The 19,274-nt window shown below is 40.0% G+C and overlaps 1 protein-coding gene and 1 pseudogene across 13 annotated transcripts in view; both read right to left on the bottom strand.

Annotated features, from left to right (window-relative positions):
- Nucleotides 1-19,274, bottom strand: part of CARMIL1 (capping protein regulator and myosin 1 linker 1) — a 346,067-nt gene that overhangs the window by 171,700 nt on the left and 155,093 nt on the right. For 12 of the 13 annotated variants that reach the window (XM_030817391.1, XM_030817392.1, XM_030817397.1 and 9 more), the window contains exons 5-8: nucleotides 15,889-16,010; nucleotides 1,660-1,757; nucleotides 1,246-1,316; nucleotides 944-1,017 (exon numbers count right to left, since the gene is read on the bottom strand). In XM_030817391.1, the coding sequence (XP_030673251.1) occupies nucleotides 944-1,017; nucleotides 1,246-1,316; nucleotides 1,660-1,757; nucleotides 15,889-16,010 (365 nt within the window). Of the gene's footprint in view, nucleotides 1-943; nucleotides 1,018-1,245; nucleotides 1,317-1,659; nucleotides 1,758-8,725; nucleotides 8,782-15,888; nucleotides 16,011-19,274 lie in introns of those variants that run through there. The other variant, XM_030817403.1, reaches the window with a different exon arrangement.
- On the bottom strand, nucleotides 16,093-16,211 carry LOC115836530 (annotated as a pseudogene).

The following is a 19,274-nucleotide window of genomic DNA, read 5'->3' as shown; positions in this document are numbered from 1 at the left end:
CAGCACATCCAGGATTGAAGAGATTGGGATAGGCCAAGATAAATTACCAGACATTCTGGAACAGGGCCAGGCTCGACTGTGAGAGAGCAAAATACATTTGCCAGGTCTGCTGTGCTAAGAGACATGGGGAGCAAATGAAGCTTTTCTCTGAGGCCTGAATCTCACAAGCCATAGCCCTAAATATAATCAAGTCAAGATCTTAAACCTAAAAGTTTCTCAAATAACTTGTAACAGGTTTCATGACTTTATTATCACTATCACATGGCAGATACTGGCAAACTGATTTTCACCAATATACACATATACATCCTACCAATGCCCAATTCATAAACTCTGAACTAAAAGTCATATCTTAGAATTTCAGTATTAAAGTTCATCCTTGAAAAAATGTTCTAAATGGCAATTAGGTAAAATAATACTACATTTTGTAGACAGGGTAGAATAGACAGACTTTTGTAGGCTGATATAAGAACATAAGAATTATACTGTTTTTATGGTAAAATACAGCACATTTTCTAACTACCAACTCTGGATTTTGGATACACACATGCACCTCCACAAGTCATCCACAGTGATAAACATATTTGGAACTATAACTTGAAAGCCAAAAATCTAGAGATTCTTAGATTGTCCTGATTCCCCTTATAAAACAATTCTTTGGAGATAATGTACAGCCCTAAGTGCCAACAGAGAACTGCAGGAAAGAAAAGAAAAATGAAGAGAAGAGAAGAGAAGAGAAGAGAAGAGAAGAGAAGAGAAGAGAAGAGAAGAGAAGAGAAGAGAGAAAAGAGAGAAGAGAAGAAAGAAAAGGAAAAGAAAAAAAAAGAAAAAGAAAAAAGAAAAGAGAAAGAGAAGGGGAGGGAAGGGGAGGGGAGGGGAAGGCAGAGGAGGGGAGGGAGGAAGGGAGGGAGGGAGGCAGGAAAGGAGGAAAGAAGGAGCTTACCTGTGGTCAAGATGACTAAAATCTTGTAAATTCAATTCCCTGGTGTCTTGGGTAAGATAAATTGTATCCACATCCTATTTGAAATATAATTCAGTCATGTAATCAGTCCATGCAGATGACCAGGAAAGCAAGAGAGACAGTGAGAATTAGACAATGACAATGGCAGGTTTTTATGTAATCTGAGAAATGAAGATTTTAAGTGAAAAATAAATGAAGGGAAAAAAAGAAAAATAAGCCAGCCAAATGTTAGAATATTCTCCAGGAGTGTGTGTGCTCATGCACATGCACACAGACATTCTTACCCATTGTACTTCTTCCCTGTATGAAAATCCAAGCCAGTCACAAACACAGGCATACATCTGAGAAAATCCACCTGAAACATACAACAGAAACACTGACAGGCCTTTGGCAAAATGATTTTTAAATTAAAATTTTAAAGCTTAAATATGGCCGATGTTGACAATGCTGATTATCCTTTTCCTTTTTAGGGGGGAAAACAGCAAAGATTCTCCTCCCTGTTCTATAGTAAGTACATAGCAGGATGCAATACAGCTTAAATATAGGACTTTTGTCCACCAATCTAAAGTCTGTGCGCTGCTAATTACACCTTGAAACTAATTGCACCTTTACAGTAGCACACTAGGAATAGACTTAACTTCCTGGCAGGGGGATATCCATCCAGCTATTCACATTTCAGTTTTAAAATGCATGCTCACCACAGGGGCCCTGCTCAGCCACGGTCTGGCTGTCCCACAGTGCCTGGAGACTAGCCAGGCGCTCAGATGGCTCCATGGAGACTTTTTTCATGATTCTCCTGTAAGATCAACGACAACAACACATTTCACAAACCACACTTTTTGACTGCACATAGAAATAAATTTTGTCACATTCTTTTTTTTTAAACAAAGATGAGTGTCACTTCAATTTCAGTTTTTCTTCAATTTTTCAATTTTCAATTTTTTTGAGCACTAGAGAGCTAGAAATCTAGAAAACATAACAATAAATCCCTATAACTTTCCTTTGTAGATGAAAGGTATTTAGCAATGCAGTCTCCATGTTATAGTTTTATAATGTTAGATTTTGTTAGAATAGTTTGAAAAGTGTGTTCCACTTAATGAATTATTAGATTACGTGTATGCCAAATATAAATTACTAATTTTCAATTAATTAAAGTAAAAATCTCTTCTGTCCTGCTACAGTGCCTTGCACAGATGTCCATCAAGAAACTGATCAAGTCATACTGGAATAGTTGTTCCTTTTGCTATCTCTTCCCCTGGGCCATGATTCTTCTGGGGCAGAGAACATATGCAGCTCCTCCCAACCCCCTATCCTCCTCCTCAGAACCTAACAAAGTTTTTGCCCACACATGCAGAGACAAGACAGAGTAGTGGTTAAAAGTACAGACAACCATCCCCCAAAGTTTCCTTATTCAGGAACTGACACATTTCTGAATTTGTCAGTTTCTGAAATGCTATCCCATAGGGTTATTGTGAGAAAAAATGATAATAGTACCTATAAAGTTATTAGAATAACCCCCCCAGGGCTGAGCCTGTAATCCCAGCACTTTGGGAGGCCAAGGCAGGCCATTACTTGAGCCTAGGAATTCAAGGCCAGCCTGCGCAATGTGGCGAAACACCATCTATACAAAAATTAGCCAGGTGTGGTAGTATGTGCCTGTAGTCCCAGCCACTCAGGAGGCTGAGGTGGGAGGATTGCTTGAGCATGGGAGGTAGAGGCTGCAGTTAGATTGCACCACTACACTCCAACCTAGGTGACAGAGGAAGACTCTCCAAAAAAAAAAAAAAAAAGAATCCCTGGTGTATGGTAAATGTCAATATATGTTAACTGATACTGTCATTGGTTATCACAGAGTAATCATTTAATAAATAGTTTATGAATTCATTAATTCACTCAAAAAATTTTTATGAAAGATCTACAGAGTGCCAATACCCAAAACCAGGTACCAGGCATACAACCATGATTAAACACAGATGCTGCCCCTGCCCTCGCAAAGCCAGCATTCTACTGTGAGAAGCAGACAAATAACCAGGCACTAGTGGAAGAGAACTAACACAAGGAAAGTTCAGGGTGAAAGAGAGGGCAAAGAAGGGGCACTTAGCTTATTCCCTGGTGAGGAGAAGGGGTGGGACGTAGGGAGTTGGAAATGCTCTTTGGTATAAAATATATCTCTGCTAAGACCCACAGGAGGGCAAAAAGAGACAATCAGGTGAAGCATGGCGAGAGGAGGTGTGAGCTAGGGGCCAGGAAAGTGTTTCAGATAAAGGAACAGCACACCCCCAAATATGAGAAAGCCCATGCTTACCAGAAATTCAATCTAGCTCAAAATAGTTGGCAAATGATGTGTGATAAGGACAGGAGTAACAGAAGAATCTGGGGAGCTAGGCAAAATCCCAGGCCATGGTGCACCTCACAGGTCAAATAAAAGGATTTTGATTTTATTCTCAGGGCAATGAGGAGCCATGGCAGACTGTAAACAGATGAGTACGTGATGATTAGATGAGCGCTGTGAACAAATATCTGCCTGTGTAGGTATTTGCTCTCAATTTTCTACAAAATTGAGAAATAGAAAACATAGCTTGAAAAATAAAAAAGAACTTTCCAGGACTGTTAAGAGTCCAGCTGAGAGTGAAGGTCATGGATTCTTGGTGGTTTAGGGCTAAATAGCTGTGGGATTTTCTCCTGCAGCCCTCAGCAGCCCAAACGTATATGGAGAGGTGGGCAGCTGGCTTGCTGCAGGATGCAGGATTTCCAGGTGGGTGTGTCAGAAAAACAGTGGGGACAGAAGGAGCAGAAGATACTGACAAGTGTCCTTCACTTAGGTGAAGTCATGGATGTTGTGGGCTGAGCAGTTAAGAATGGACAGGAAGGCAGGACGGGGGTGGCAGAAGAAGAGAAAGCCAAGCTATCCCCAGTCTGGAGGCCTTGAAAAAGTCCAAATACTGGTACTTCCAGGGGAGAGAAAGTGAAAGGCTGTAGTCAGAGGGGGAGGGCTGTTTTTTCACCATAGAATAAGCTGTTCCAGGAGATGACAAGGTCATGTGGCCACAAAAGCAAGTGGAAGTAGGGTAGAGGTGAAGAGGTCATGAGCTGTGAGGAAGGGTATCAGGGCATCAGTCACCCAGAACCATGACAGGATGTGGGTGAGAGGTGGTGAAATAAATATATTAACTCATATTGAATATAGTTTCATCTTTAATGATTTCAAGGCACTCTGCTACATACAATGCTCTCAGTCATTCTTATGAATTTCCATCACCTTGTAGAGACTGGAAGAAAATGTTCCCAGTTATTTACATTTTCTGATTGAATGGATGTATTCCAGATAAAATATGCTAGGGCCTGAGAGGTTGCCTGGTTGGGTTGTTCTACTCCTGGAGAAAACCTCAAATACATATAAAATCATTTAAATACATTCTGTTAGCATGGAAAATATTCCTCCTACTTCTTTGTAAGTTTTATGACTAAGACATAATCAGGTTCCGACATACCTCATTTTATTGTATTATACTCACAAGTATTGCATCTTTTGCCAATTGAAGCTTTGTGGCAACCTTGCATTAAGCAAATCTATCAGTGCCATTTTTCCAACAGCATGTGCTCACTTCCTGTCTCTGCGCCACATTCTGGTAATTCTCACAATATCTCGAACTTTCTCATTATTATTATATCTGTTTTGGTGATGTGATTAGTGATCTTTGATGTTACTATTGTAACTATTTTGGGGGACCATGAATCATACCCATATAAGAAAACAAACTTAGCTACTTAAAAGTGTGTGTGATCTCACTGCTCCACTGACAACCATTCCTCTCTGTCTCTCCCTTTCACCAAGCCCCCCATTACTTGAGACACAACAATATTGAAATTAGGCCAATTAATAACCCTGCAATGGCCTCTAAGTGTTCAAGTGAAAGGAATAGTCGCACATCTCTCACTTTAAATCAAAAGCTAGAAACAAGTTTAGTGAGAAAGGCACATGGAAAGCCGAGACAGGCTAAAAATCAGGCCTTTTGCAACAAAAAAATTAGCAAAATTGCAAATGCAAGGGAAAAGTTATTGAAGGAAGTTAAAAGCACTACTTCCATGAACATGCGAATGATGAGAAAGTGAAACAGCCTTATTCCTGAGATGCAGAAAGTTTTAGTGGTCTGGAATGAAACATTCCCTATGCCAAAGCCTAATCCAGAACAAGGCTTTAACGCTCTTCAATTCTATCAAGGCTGAGAGAGGGGAGGAAGCTGAAGTTGGAAGCTACCAAAGGTTGGTTCATGAGGTTTAAGGAAAGTTGTCTCCATAACATAAAAGTACAAGATGAAGGAGCGAGTGCTGATGAAGAAGCTGAAGCAAGTTATTCAGAAGATATAGCTAAGATCATTGAGGAAGATGGCTACACTAAACAAGTGATCTTCAATGTAAATGAAAGAGCCTCCTATTGGAAGAAGATGTCATCCAGGACTTTCTTAGCTAGGGAGAAGTCAGTGTCAGGCTTCAAAGCTTCAAAGGACAGGCTGCCTCTCTTGTTAGTGACTAATGCAGCTGGTGACTCTAAGTTGAGGCCAATCAGTGCTGATGTTCCATTCCAAAAACCCAAGGCCCTTAAGAATGATGCTAAATCTCCCTGCTTGTACTCCACAATAGAACAAGAAAGCCTGGGTGATAGCAGATCTATTTACAGAATGTTTTACTGAATATTTTAAGCCCACTGTTGAGACCTACTGCTCAGAAAAAGAGATTCCTGTCAAAATGTTACTGCTCATTAACAATGCACCTAGCCACTCAAGAGTTCTGATGGAGAAGTATAAAAAAAATCAATGTTGTTTTCATTCCTGCTAATTCAATATCCATTCTGCAGCCCATGGATCCAGGAATAGGTTTGACTTTCAAGTCTTATTAAGAAATATATTTTGTGCCTATAATCCCAGCACTATGGGAGGCTGAGGTGAGCAGATCACGAGGTCAGGAGATCGAGACCATGCTGGCTAACACGGTGAAACCCCATCTCTACTAAAATATGAAAAAAAAAAATTAGCCAGGCATGGGGGCGGGCACCTGTAGTCCCAGCTACTCGGGAGGCTGAGACAGGAGAATGGCATGAACCTGGGAGGTGGAGCTTGCAGTCAGCTGAGATCACGCCACTGCACTCCAGCCTGGGCAACTGAGCAAGACTCCATCTCCGAAAAAAAAAAAAAAGAAATATATTTTGTAAGGCAATATAAGCAGCCATAGATAGTGATTCCTCTGATGCATCTGGGCAAAGTAAATTGAAAACCTTCAGAAAAAAATCACCATTACAGATGCCACTGAGAACATTCATGACTCACGGGAAGAGGTCAAAATATCAACATCAACAGGAGTTTCAAAAAAGTTGATTCCAAACCTCATGGATGACCTTGAAGGGTGTAAGAGTTTAGCGGAGGAAGTAACTGCAGATATGGTGAAAACAGCAATAGAATTAGAATTAAAAGTGGAGCCTGAAGATATGACTGAATTGTTGTAATCTCACGAAAAAACTTTTAACAAATGAGAAGTTGCTTCTTACGGATGAGCAAAGAAAGAAGTTTCTTGAGATGGAATCTACTTCTTATAAAGATACTGTGAACATGCTGGTCATCAGAGAAATGCAAATCAAAACCACAATGAGATACCATCTCACGCCAGTTAGAATGGCAATCATTTAAAAGTCAGGAAACAACAGATCCTGGAGAGGATGTGGAAAAATTGGAACACTTTTACACTGTTGGTGGGAGTGTAAATTAGTTCAACCATTGTGGAAGACAGTGTGGCGATTCCTCAAGGATCTAGAACTAGAATTACTATTTGACCCAGCAATCCCATTACTGGGTATATACCCAAAGGATTATAAATCATGCTACTATAAAGACACATGCACATGTATGTTTATTGCAGCACTATTCACAATAGCAAAGACGTGGAACCAAACCAGATGTCCAACCATGATAGATTGGATTAAGGAAATGTAGCACATATACTCCATGGAATACTATGCTGCCATAAAAAAGGATGAATTCATGTCCTTTGCAGAGACATGGATGAGGCTGGAAACCATCATTCTCAGCAAACTATCACAAGGACAGAAAACCAAACACTGCATCTTCTCACTCATAGGTGGGAACTGAACAGTGAGATCACTTGGACACAGGGCAGGGAACATCACAAACCAGGGCCTGTTGGGCAGTGGGCCCAAATAAAATAAAAGATTGTTTTTCTTTTTTTTTTAAATGTCCCTTGAGTCATAACAAATGATTTAGAATATTTCGTAAACTTACCTGATAAAGCAGTGGGAGGGTTGAAGACAATTGACTCCAATTTTGAAACAAGTTCTACTGTGAGTAAAATGCTATCCAACAGCATTGTGTGCCACAGAGAAATCACTCATGAAAGAAAGGGTCAATTGATGTGGTAAATCTCACTGTTGTCTTATTTTAAAAAATTGTAAGGCCGGGCGCAGTGGCTCATGCCTGTAATCCCAGCACTTTGGAAGGCTGAGGCGGGCGGATCACCTGAGGTCAGGAGTTCGAGAGCAGTCTGACCAACATGGAGGAACCCCATCTCTACTAAAAACACAAAATTAGTTGGGCATGGTGGTGCATGCCTGTAATCCCAGCTATTCTGGAGGCTGGGGCTGGAGAATGGCTTGAACCTGGGAGGCGGAGGTTGCAGTGAGCTGAGATCGTGCCATTGCACTCTAGCCTAAGCAACAAGAGCAAAACTCCGTCTCAAAAAAAAAAAGAAATTGCCACAGCCACCCCAACCCTTAGCAACCACCACCCTGATAGTCACAGCAGCCATCAGCATCCACACAAGCAAAACCTTCTCCAGCAAAAACATTACAATTCACTGAAGGCTCCGGTGACTGTTAGCATTTTTTAGCAACAAAGTATTTTTAAGGTATATATATTCTTCTAGACATAATGCTATTGCATACTTTAGTAAACGTAACTTTTATATGCACTGAGAAACCAAAAAGTTATTGACTCACTTTATTGCAATGGTCTGGAACCAAACCCACAGTACCTCCAAGGTATGCCTGTTTACCTAATACATGTCAGATGTCATTAATTTCTTCAAATTCCGTGTAAATGCACAAGATCTACAAGTGTAGCATGATTTTTGTCTATTTTACCCAAAGGAACCTGTAATTCAGAACCATTATTTTAATACTTTGGGGTAATCATGTTTGAGAAGACATTATAATTAAAATGATATTACAGAATCTGGCAATTTGGAATGGTTCATCTTGGTTCAAAACCATCATCTGGCATTTTAATGGCATTATACTCTGTCTACATCAAGACAATGAAGCAGATATTATGCAAAGAAACAGCAAGGCTGTCAGAAGTAGGCTCAGCCATTATTCAACTCAATTAGGTAAACCTTGGACACAGAAAGCTGGACTTTTGTCTGACCTCCTCTAGGATCACATTTCTCTTTTAAAATTCTTGCTTTGTTTCCATAAAACTGCAGGCCATGCTCTTTTGATGATACATAGGGGGTTTAGCTACTCAAACACAGGAAAAAAATATGGCAAAAATCTTTGACCGGAAGCTGGTGGGATTAAAAACAGGAAGCTGGCAGTCTACAATTACAGAAAGAAATAAATTAATCTTGATGGTAGATTTGGAAGCCAGAGCCTCAGTTTTACTCTCAAAACAAGAGTGGACATTCACACTCAGGGTTAAGGGGAAATCAATCAGAGAGTAAGGGAGGCAGCAGCTAGGGCAGACATCTGTGCGAACCAACTTGCAGACGTGTCCGGCAGAGCCTTTTCAAGTAGCTCCGCTTCTTTACAGTTCTTATTTTTCTTTTTCAACTGAGATTTCAGGAGCTAAAGGAGTCTCATGAAACAAGTTTATTCATTTCCGTAAGAGATAAAGTCGTAAGAACTAAATTTCCAGAAGGTGGTAACTGTTTCTTATCTATGCTAACACTGTGTACAGAAATAATGAGTGAGAGAATCCACTCTACAGAAGTTGTTTTCTGCCTGTAGTTAAATGAGCGCAAGGAACCCCATCAGTGTATTTGTTACCAGGCACCAGCTCACACACATACACACACACATACACACACATACACACACACACACACACACAGATTGTTACATAGACAGAAAGACAGAGGATTTGTTGTCCAACAAGTACTATAAAAGGTAAACCAAAATCCTAAAACAAAACATAAGCAAGACATGTCTCTCACATGCGGGCAGCACTAGCATTGATTCGGCATTTGCACTATATGCATTTAAATTGCACAAGACTCAGAAAATAGTTATATGTGGCAGCAAGAAATAGCAAACTAGATGACAAACACACCAACTCTTTGTCCATGCAAATCTCATGATAAACTATTGACACAAAAAAATTATAGATTATTTTAATGTACTTATACTAATTGATTTCTTTAAAATTCAGTTCCAATGCTCAGCCTATGCAGCATGGCAACTGTCTCCAGAATAGCACGTGCTTTAATACTGCAAGCCACACCACAACAAAAGGCTACCTACTGCTTTGCAAAGTGAAGAGACTACCAAAACACAGCAACCACCTTTCTCTTGTTTATATATAAACTCCTATTTCATCAGCTTTCTCCATAATAACCTCACATTTTCATACCTCATACCTGTATTAACAATATCATTTAATACTAAAAAAAAAATTCTAGCTTTGTTTTGGAGAACAGCCAAGGTTCTTGATAGTAGAAAAGCTGAAGGCCGTAACACAGAATGACTTCCTGAAGAGAACTGCCATCACAGACAACCCTGAGAAAACAGATGACAACACTGAGGCTCTAAACCGTTCCCTAGTTCACCCCATAGGGTTGTCACTGTCTGAGAGGTGAGGCCTCCAAGGACAGTCTATAGCAAAGATTGGAATGTTAACAAAACACATGACGACAGTGACTTGAGTTGGGGTGATTTTTAAATTTAACTTAAATTTTCTTCTTTATACATGTTCTCTATATTTTGAATTAAACTTTCCATATTTAGTGAGGAGAAAATGTCATTTTAGAAGGGAAGGAGAGAGGGAGAGAGAAATATCCTAACATATATTTGGAGACAAGAGATGGTGAGAAAATATGACATGTAAATACTACAAATTTTAATTTAAATCCTTCATTTTTTTCCAACCTGCATTCTCTTGACTATAAGAGCTGATTACATATACATACACACACGCACAGACACAGACACACACACACACACACATATATATTTTTGTTTGTTTGTTTTGAGATGTGGTCTTACTCTGTCACCCAGGCTGGAGTGTATTGGTGTGAGCATAGCTCACTGCAAGTTCAAACACCTGGGCTCAAGTGATCCTCCCATTAGTTGGGAATATAGGCATATACCACCACACCCAGCTAATTTTTAAAATTTCTTAGTAGAAATGAGGTCTCACTATGTTGCCCAGGCTGTATATTTTCATATATTTGATTTGGATGAGGGATGTTATTTTCAGAATTATATATGGGTAAAATCAGAAATTCAGATCTTTGGAGGTACAGGTTCATTTATATAGAGTCATACGTAGAGTATTCAAGAACTGATTGCCCACGCTGAGACTTTTCTGGGCTCTAACTCCTCCTGATTCACCTGGTTCCTAGCACCTCCTCATGAGACCCTTTTCTGTTCATCAGTCACCACCAGAAGTGCCCTAAGCAAGGAAGGAGATGAGGGCCCCCGTGACGGACTCAGAAAATAAATCTGATGGGACAAATGAGTCATACAAGGTCTAAGGATTCTAAATATAGTTTCATATTCTCCAATTTATCATGAGTGGAATATATGACATTACTGGAAACATTTTATTTTGCATGTTCTATTGTGCATTATTTATATAAACAAATATTCCCCTGACTGATAGCTCTGACTTAAGGCATACTGGGAATGTAGGAGAAAAGATATGGTTACCAACTTCTCCACTCTCTCTAGTCACACAACCAATACCAATAAAATTGTACGTTTCCCCCGCCAAAATCATATAATGCAATCTAAGGAACTTCAAGAGTAAAGGCATAACACAGAAACCACAAAATATTAGGCTTATTGAGACAAGCTAACTGTGTGTGTTGGGTGGAAAAGAGGAATGCAAGTCAAATACATTTAGGTAATTTAATTCTCTGCCAAGGCATTTTCTAAATTATAATCTGCACCTTCTCTCTGATTGATCTCTTCATGTGAATTGCCTTTCCTTTCACTACTCTCTCCTCTGAATTCTCTCCATCCATTTGCAGTAAATCTCCTCTGCAAAGCCAGCCTGTGCTCATTCGTCTCCCACTTACACCCAATCATCTCCTGTCTCATCTGCTTCAGGTTACCTCAGCTAATGAGTTCATGGTTTGAAGGCAGGGCCACTGTCTTCTGACTTCTCTATGCCCCATGGTACATTACCCAACAAGGTACTGGGAATGGATTAAGTGTGAAGTGTATGTGCTCGTCCAAAACTTCAGTCAGTACCTACTATGTGCCAAGAACTAGGGATTTAAGACTAATAAAAACATGGTCTTTGTTTAAGCAGCTCCCAGCCTAGAAGGAAAGACAGGTGTGTTTTGTACTTTGCCTCTCACTTTCTCAAGGATATTGCTGATTTATTTATTAGGGCAGTCTCCAGCAATAAATCTCTCTTTCTACTGATCATTCCCCTCATTACAGCCATATGGTTTCAGCATATGCTTTTATCTCCCATTTTAAACACAAACAGAAATCCCCCGTAATCCCTCAGAGTGCGCTAGCTACATCCAATTTGTCAGTTCCTCTTGATAGCTGATCTTCTCTATGAAGTTGTCCACATATGCCACATCCACTTTCTCACTTCTGAGTTTATCCCTCAACCACAGCAGTCTGCTCCTCCCAACCAGACCCCTAGACCTGCTCTCATCAAGGTGCCTATATTATCCACGTCACCAACACTGGACACCTCTCTGCCTGCAGCTTGTTCAGCCCCAGCATCATTCTGCAGAGTCAGGACTCCTTCCCAGGCCCTGGTTTTTCACTGGTTTTCTTCCTACCTTGACAGTCAGTCCTTACCCAATTCCATTTGTGGCTCTTCCTAGTTTACCTGACCTGTAAGTGTTGAGCTTATTCCAAGTATGCCTCCTCTACGCATCTTTCTCCAGGTGATGTCATCAACAGCCATGCAGTGAAGACCATCTTGTGCTCATGGCACTCACCTTTGCTCCAACTCCAGACCTCTCCTCCAAGCCCCAGCCTCACAAATCTGTCTACCTGATAGCCTCACCTAGATGGAACTTGGAGGAGAGGTCTATGGAGGTCTTGTAGGTCCTAGACAAATAGATCTCAAATTCCACATGCCTAAAACAGAATGGCTCCAGATCCCACCCCCCAGAAAATACTTGTCCCCCACCTACCCCAGGCCTTCTCTGTCTTGCTGTCATATTGGTCATCAAGTTATTAAACCGGACTCTGAGGAGCCATCCTTGTTTTTCTTCTCTTTTTTTCCTCACTGCCCTTACCCACACTTACCTAATCCATCAGCAACTCCTGCATCCAAAATAAAGCTTACATCTACCCTCTCTCAATACCTAATGCTGCTACCTTTCTCCTGACCACAGTCATTTCTTGCCTAGATTACTACAAGTGTCCAAATTAGCTTTCTACTTCTACTCTTGCTCTGCCACCAGTCCATTCTCTTTAGCAGACAAAAAAAAAAAAAAATTCATCAACTATCTAAAGATTCATCTCCCACCCCTAAAATGTTACAGTGGCTTCCCAGGAAAATACTACTAAATCCCAATCTCTTTCCGACGAGACTCTACATCAACTACATCTACATCACCAGTGCTGGTTCCAGCCCCCTCTTGAATCATTCCTCATCCCTTCCCATCTTTGTTCTTCATTATACCCCAGCCAAAGTGGGTTTCTCAGTTTCTCAGAGATACCAAGCCCTTTCTAGGCAAGAGAAATAGCATGAACAGAAGCCCTGGGAAGATGATATTCTTTGCCCTACTCTTATAGGGCAGGCGCCTTATCTTCTACTAGGTCTGTTGAAGTTGTCATGGCCACAGTGAGGCCTTTGGAGACAGAAATTTATTCTTTATATGAGTCCCATCTATTTCTCTCACAGCACTTACTCAAAGGTACTGTTACTTGATTTATGTATTTCCCTCTTTGGGGGGTTTGTTTCCCCAAGTTAAGTTCCATGTGGGCAGGGACCATGTTCACTGCTGGACCTCAACACTTAGCACTATGCCTAGCATATAGTAGAAACTCAATAATAATCATGGAATATATAAGTGTATGAACAAGCACTTACAACACAGTATGATGTGTACTAGTGCAGGAAGTGATCCAAAGTTCTTTGGAAACATAAATAAAGACTCTCTTTACAGATGAGAAGATACCTGAGTTAAATCTTTTGGAATTTGTCAGGATTAGAGCTATTACAATGGTGCTGAAAATACGAGAGAGCCTGATCGTGTTCAGGAACAGGAAAACAGTGGTATTCTGTGTCAGGCCATACAATTTACATTTTATCAGGAAAGCCAGCCATTTGAGAGCTTAGGCAAAGAACAGATACTGTTTGAATTATAAAAAGATAACTCTGATGACAGTATGAAGGATCACTTGCAAGAGAAGAACTAGAAGCAGGGAGACTAACTAGAAAGATGCAAGGGAGAAAGTGACTATGGCAGTGGAAATGAAAACAAGGAGAAAGAACCAGACCACGAGATATTAAGATAATATTTTTAAAAGCTTAGCAACCAATTGAATATGACAGTAAGGACCAAGAGATGAACATGGCTCAGCTTTTAACTTGTGAGACTATGTGAAAGACAATGCCATTAACTGAGACAGAAATACAGAATATAAGCAATTTTTAGGGGGGAAAGTGAGGAGTCCAGTGTGGGACATACAGGTGCCTGAGGCTATCCTTGTAGAGATGCCCAATAGGCAGCTGGTAAGTGGGGATGAAGACCTGGGTACAGCAGAGGTCACAGATTTAGAAATCAACATACACATGGGAACTTTATTCCTAGAAACAGAGGTGATTAATACTTGTTTAATATTTTCCTGAAGATTTTAACAAGAAGTTAAATGGAAGCTATAAGTGAAAATACTATTCTTACTCAATGTTTTCTGGGAAGAAAAAAATGGAAGAATCCAAACCAAAAATAAAAATGGTTAATTTCTCTGAAAATCCTACAATACTAAACAAATAAGGCTGCCTTTTAAAGAAAATAGAGATTCTAAATATTGCTCTGAAGTGTCTTTAAAGTTCAGGGTATTATAAGCTCTTGCCAAGTAAGGCGGTGCTTAGTAATTTTCTTATTTCATCAGTATTAATTTAGAAGGAAAGACAGCACATTATAAAGAAACACATAACACATGTACAAAGTCACATTACTGAAATGTAGTTTAAGGAAAATGGGTTGTAGCTATTGTTAACTCAACGATTACCCCAGCTAGTTCTCTGGTGGCTTTAAGGATGATGTCGAAACCATTCCTAAGGTTTTGCTTCTTGGCAATTCCCATTGCCACCATGGATTCACTTCTTACCTCATCCTACCACACACTGCTGCCCACACCTTTTCTCCAGAACTACCTGTGTGTGTGATTAGAGACCAGGAAAGCTTGCCTTGAAGACACCTCATACCTGAAATTCTAGCCAAGCAGGAGTCAGAGGGCAGCCCCAGCTCACCCTCTCCACTCCACTGAAATGGAGGCCAGGGACACTTAGTTCCCCCAGCAACCAGCTACCCTGATAATCAGAGAACCACAAGACTTAAGCTTCAGGGAGGAGGGAGCCCAAGGTGAACAACCAGCAAGCACAGGGCCAGCCTTCCATTCTGGTGTGTTCACCTTCCACCACATGGGGAAGGGAGAGAGCCCTCCGAAGGGCTGTGAAGGGATCTGAGCAGGCCTCTTAACGCCAAAGAGCTTGAAAGGGAGTTCTGCCCCCACTGAGCCACTTTTAGTCATCCATAAGGTTTAAATCACTAGAAGCCTAGGTTTTCCTGCTGCTTTGTCTCTCAACTTGCAGGCAAGGCATTGCAGGAGGAGCATGTTCTATGAAGGGCAACTGTTCCCAAAATTCCCCTCCCACCTCCACCATGCAAGGAACACAGCTACCATGCTACACATGTCTACGTGGGGCCTCCAGCCCTTCCCTATATACACTTCCGCCTGCTGGAAGAGCAATGGGAGGGAAATTTTCTGCCATCTGTGAATCCTGTTCTTCTATTAGAAGGGTATTTTGACTATACTTATTATTTTAGGGAGCTTTCAGACATAAGCATCTCTTTGCCTTTCACCTCAGTCAATCTAATTCCTCCATCCCAACAACCCACATACTCCCCAACTACAAACTCAGGTATCCAAGCCCATAATCCTGACTTTAAAAGCTTAACAAAAAATATGCGGGCATGGATGAACAAAATTTACTAATATGCCTAATGGGTATTTCAGAACACTAAGAGGACAATGAAAAAAAGGGATTTTTACATTCAATTTTTTTAGGTTTCTTGTTACTTAAAATTAAAAAACAAAGAAAATAAAGCACTGTCTCTCTCTTCATCTGCATTATACTTGGTGCCACTATACAAAGCGTGCAGCCCCTGGCACTCTGGTAATAAGCTGTGAGTAATATTCACACTCATGTAAATCTGGAGTTACACTAAAAAGGTTACCGTTTTAGTCTTATGAGAAGTTAAAGGACTGCCAAATCCCTTCATCACTCAAGCTCTTTAAAGAATAAGACACAGCCCTGTGGAAACCCTCAGACCAAAACACAAGGGTTTTGATAAGGGTTTTGATATTTAATGTTTAAGAGGAAAAGGAAGTCTGAGAGAGGAACTAAGTGAAGGGGTAAAAAGAAGGCATTGTTGTATTTGCCATTTTGAGGAAGGATAGGTTCTTTGCTCTCCTCACCCTGCCCAGGGAAACTCACACTGGAGAGAGGCCAGGAAATATCTTCCTCAGGCAGGTGCCTATGTGAGCCAGCACCTCACTCACGTCCTCGGGCGACGCCATCTTCATGGAAATGCTGCACTTCTCAGTTTCCACAACCATCTGCAAGAACCGGGTGGGACACTTCTTAAGACTGAGTCCAATTCCTTTCATTTTTAATTATTTTAAATATTGTAAACTACATAGTCACACATATAATAATACAATATTAGCTTTTTTTTTCTTTTAACAAGGTTCGAGGGTAGCACATCTCACATACGTGTGTGAACACCCAACCATCACGTTCATGAACTACAAAATGATCACAATATTAGCTTTTGAAGAAGCACTTTCCTAAAATAACGCACTTAATTTAAGACTCAAAGAAGTGTTTGGGTAGAGGGTGGAAGTATTGTCAGAAACATCTAGAAACTGAAGCAAGCGTTTCCAAGGGCCAAGCTGGCAGATTCAAATAGACTCCCATATGATAGAGACTGAATTCCCACATAAACATGACTTCTCCTTTTACCAAGATTTTGTCCTGAGCTGCAGTCTTACAAAGTTTTTATATCCCTGCTATGTAGTGTAAGTATGGCTTTATCTTTCTGTGAGTACCCATGGACAATCTAAAAGCTACCTTTAAACACACACACACACACACATTTTAAAGACAAGAAACCTTATCATATGCTTATATAAAATTTTAAAACCTTTTGCTTGGGAGCAAAAGAGAAATGCTTTTAAAAGTTTCGATCGGCAGAGCACAGTGGCTCACGCCTATAATCCCAGCACTTTGGGAGGCCAAGGTGGGTGGATCACAAGGTCAAGGGATCGAGACCATCCTGGCCAACATGGTGAAACCCTGTCTCTACTAAAAAAAAAAAAAAAAAAAAAAAAAAATTAGCTGGGTGTGGTAATGCATGCCTGTGATCCCATGTAATCCCAGCTACTCAGGAGGCTGAGGCATGAGATTCACTTGAACCCAGGAGGCGGAGGTTGCAGGGAGCCGAGGTCGTACCACTGCACTCTAGCCTGATGACAGAGCAAGACTCCGTCTGAAAAAAAAAAAAAAAAAAATGGTTTCGAGCTTTCTAAGAAGAGGGGATACTTGGAATATTAAGGTAACACGTTAATAAAATGTTTGGTGTTAGGTTTAGTGTTAGGCTAAGACTCATTCCTATAATTAATTGCTGGAGATGTCCAAAACATGTCAAAATATGTTGAAACTGAGACAGCTAGTCCTCTAAATAAGTACAAATTAACTTGTGAAAAGGAGGACAGGTCACAAAAAGGGCAAGAAGTTGAAGATGTACAAATTACAAATAAGAAGAACTTCAACCATCTAAAAAAAAAGATACCATTTTCTTTAATCTCAAAAACATTCATGTAAACTGGGTGTGGTGGTGCATGCCTATAATCCCAGAAACTCAGGAGGCTAAGGCAGGATGATCACTTGAGCCTAGGAGTTCAAGACCAGCCCCGGCAACATAGCAAAACCCCATCTTCCCACCCCCAAAAAAATTCCCATAAAATGCAATCTTCTTAGATTATCACTTCATCAAAATATCCGCACACATTTACTTCCTGTTCTTACTTTATCTATACAAAAATATGATGGAGAACACTGTTTATAATGTGCAATGCAGTTTTTAGATTTTGCCTTAGATTTTCCTAAAATTAGCCCAAACAGAAAATAATAATAATGTAAGTATTGCAACATATGTATGTTAAAATGAAAAGTAATGCAAGGTATGTCAAAATGACGAGATCAAAGAAAAGGACATAAATAATGTAAGTGTTTCAGATGTTACTTTTTCATAAACACCTCTAGAAGAATCTGTCAACAAGTATTTAATAAATACCACTTCTGTGCTAGTTAGTTGTACATAAAAAAATTAAAATTCCTATTTTTCAGCACATTCCTCAAGAAATGAAAGGCAAAGCCTTTAAAATTCTCAAGGCAAAGGCTCCATTTGTCTTCTAAAAGCTGGTTCAAGAGATATTCCTCTTGCAAAAGACACCAAGCATTATTGTACCTGGAGGCTAAACAACCCAGTAGTCTATAAGATGTTTTAAGTAAGACTAAATCTACTTAGTGCAATTAGGCTCATATTTTTCATATGCACATATCTGTGCATACGCATGTTTTTAAAAGCCAGACACTTTTGATGTGCCATTGTGTCTGTGTTCTGCACCCCACTCCCAACCTTCCCACCATGGGTAATTATATTTTTCACTACAGGGGTACTTTCACATTCTTCACATCTAGCACATCTATTCAGTTCACAGTTTGGGTGCGAGTGATTAGTAATTAGCTTATTCTAATTCCACTTAATCTTAACACCGAATCATCTTTAATTGCACAGGATTGAAAAGAATGACAGAGAAGAAAAAAAGGTGACAGGTGGAGGAAGAAATGAGGCCTTCAATTCAACCTTACAAGCAAGCACTCACACAACCCTGTGTAAGATGTCACCACCTTTGCATAATGTAAAGACTGCAACAAAGTGATGGAGGTGAAACCAACACAATAAGTCACCTCATCAAAAAAGAAAAAAAGAGCTTCCTATCAAATACTCCTTTCCCTCCCACTTCAGCTGGGGAGGAACAGAATGTTTGAAACACATTTTCCTTAGACACCTAGCGGATATAACCATGATATCTAATATACATTTAAAATAATAATTAGAGATATAAGCCGTAGTAACTTACGTACGATTCAAATTTCCTACCCCACTCCACCGCCTTTTTTAAGGTCGAACAACCTGACTAAACTTTAAGGGCAGGCAGCATATTTTACTAATCCCCAGCTAACAAACCTGTGAGTTGTTTTTCTCTCCTCTGTCAGAAATACCCATGGGTGGTGGGTGGCTTATCAATATCATTCTGTGACATAGCAAACAATTAACCCTATAATTCAAAAAAAATCATAGCAGGTATTCAGTTGTACAAAAAAATGGTCCAAAAATTGTATAACTATAAAACTATATAACTGCTGGCCTCAACTTAAATACCATGAAGGCAATAGAACTCGAGCACCAGAAACTAATGTGGCATAGAGGCTTGTAAAATAAGATAAAGGTTTCCAACATTTCTGAAGAAAGGGGAAAATAGCAACAGTAAAAGTCACATTTCACTAACTCAATAGAGCAATCAAGCAATCACTCACTCTTAAACACAATGCAGTAGGTAAGTCTCAGGAATTTTATCTGAGTTTATGAACTATAATTAAATTATAATAAAAAATAGCAAGGAGAAAAAAATAAATCCCAGAGAACATTACAAAAGAATTCCTAATCAAGGCTAGATTCTGAGTGCCACTGGTAGACATTCCCATCCTTACGATTTTATATAAAAGAAAATCAAAACTAGAGGTCAGTGGTTACA

The sequence above is a fragment of the Nomascus leucogenys genome, chromosome 8, assembly GCF_006542625.1.
Source record: "Nomascus leucogenys isolate Asia chromosome 8, Asia_NLE_v1, whole genome shotgun sequence".
Classification (NCBI taxonomy): Eukaryota; Metazoa; Chordata; class Mammalia; order Primates; family Hylobatidae; genus Nomascus; species Nomascus leucogenys.
The sequence above is the reverse complement of the archived record's forward strand: the minus strand, read 5'-3'. Positions and strand labels throughout refer to the sequence as shown.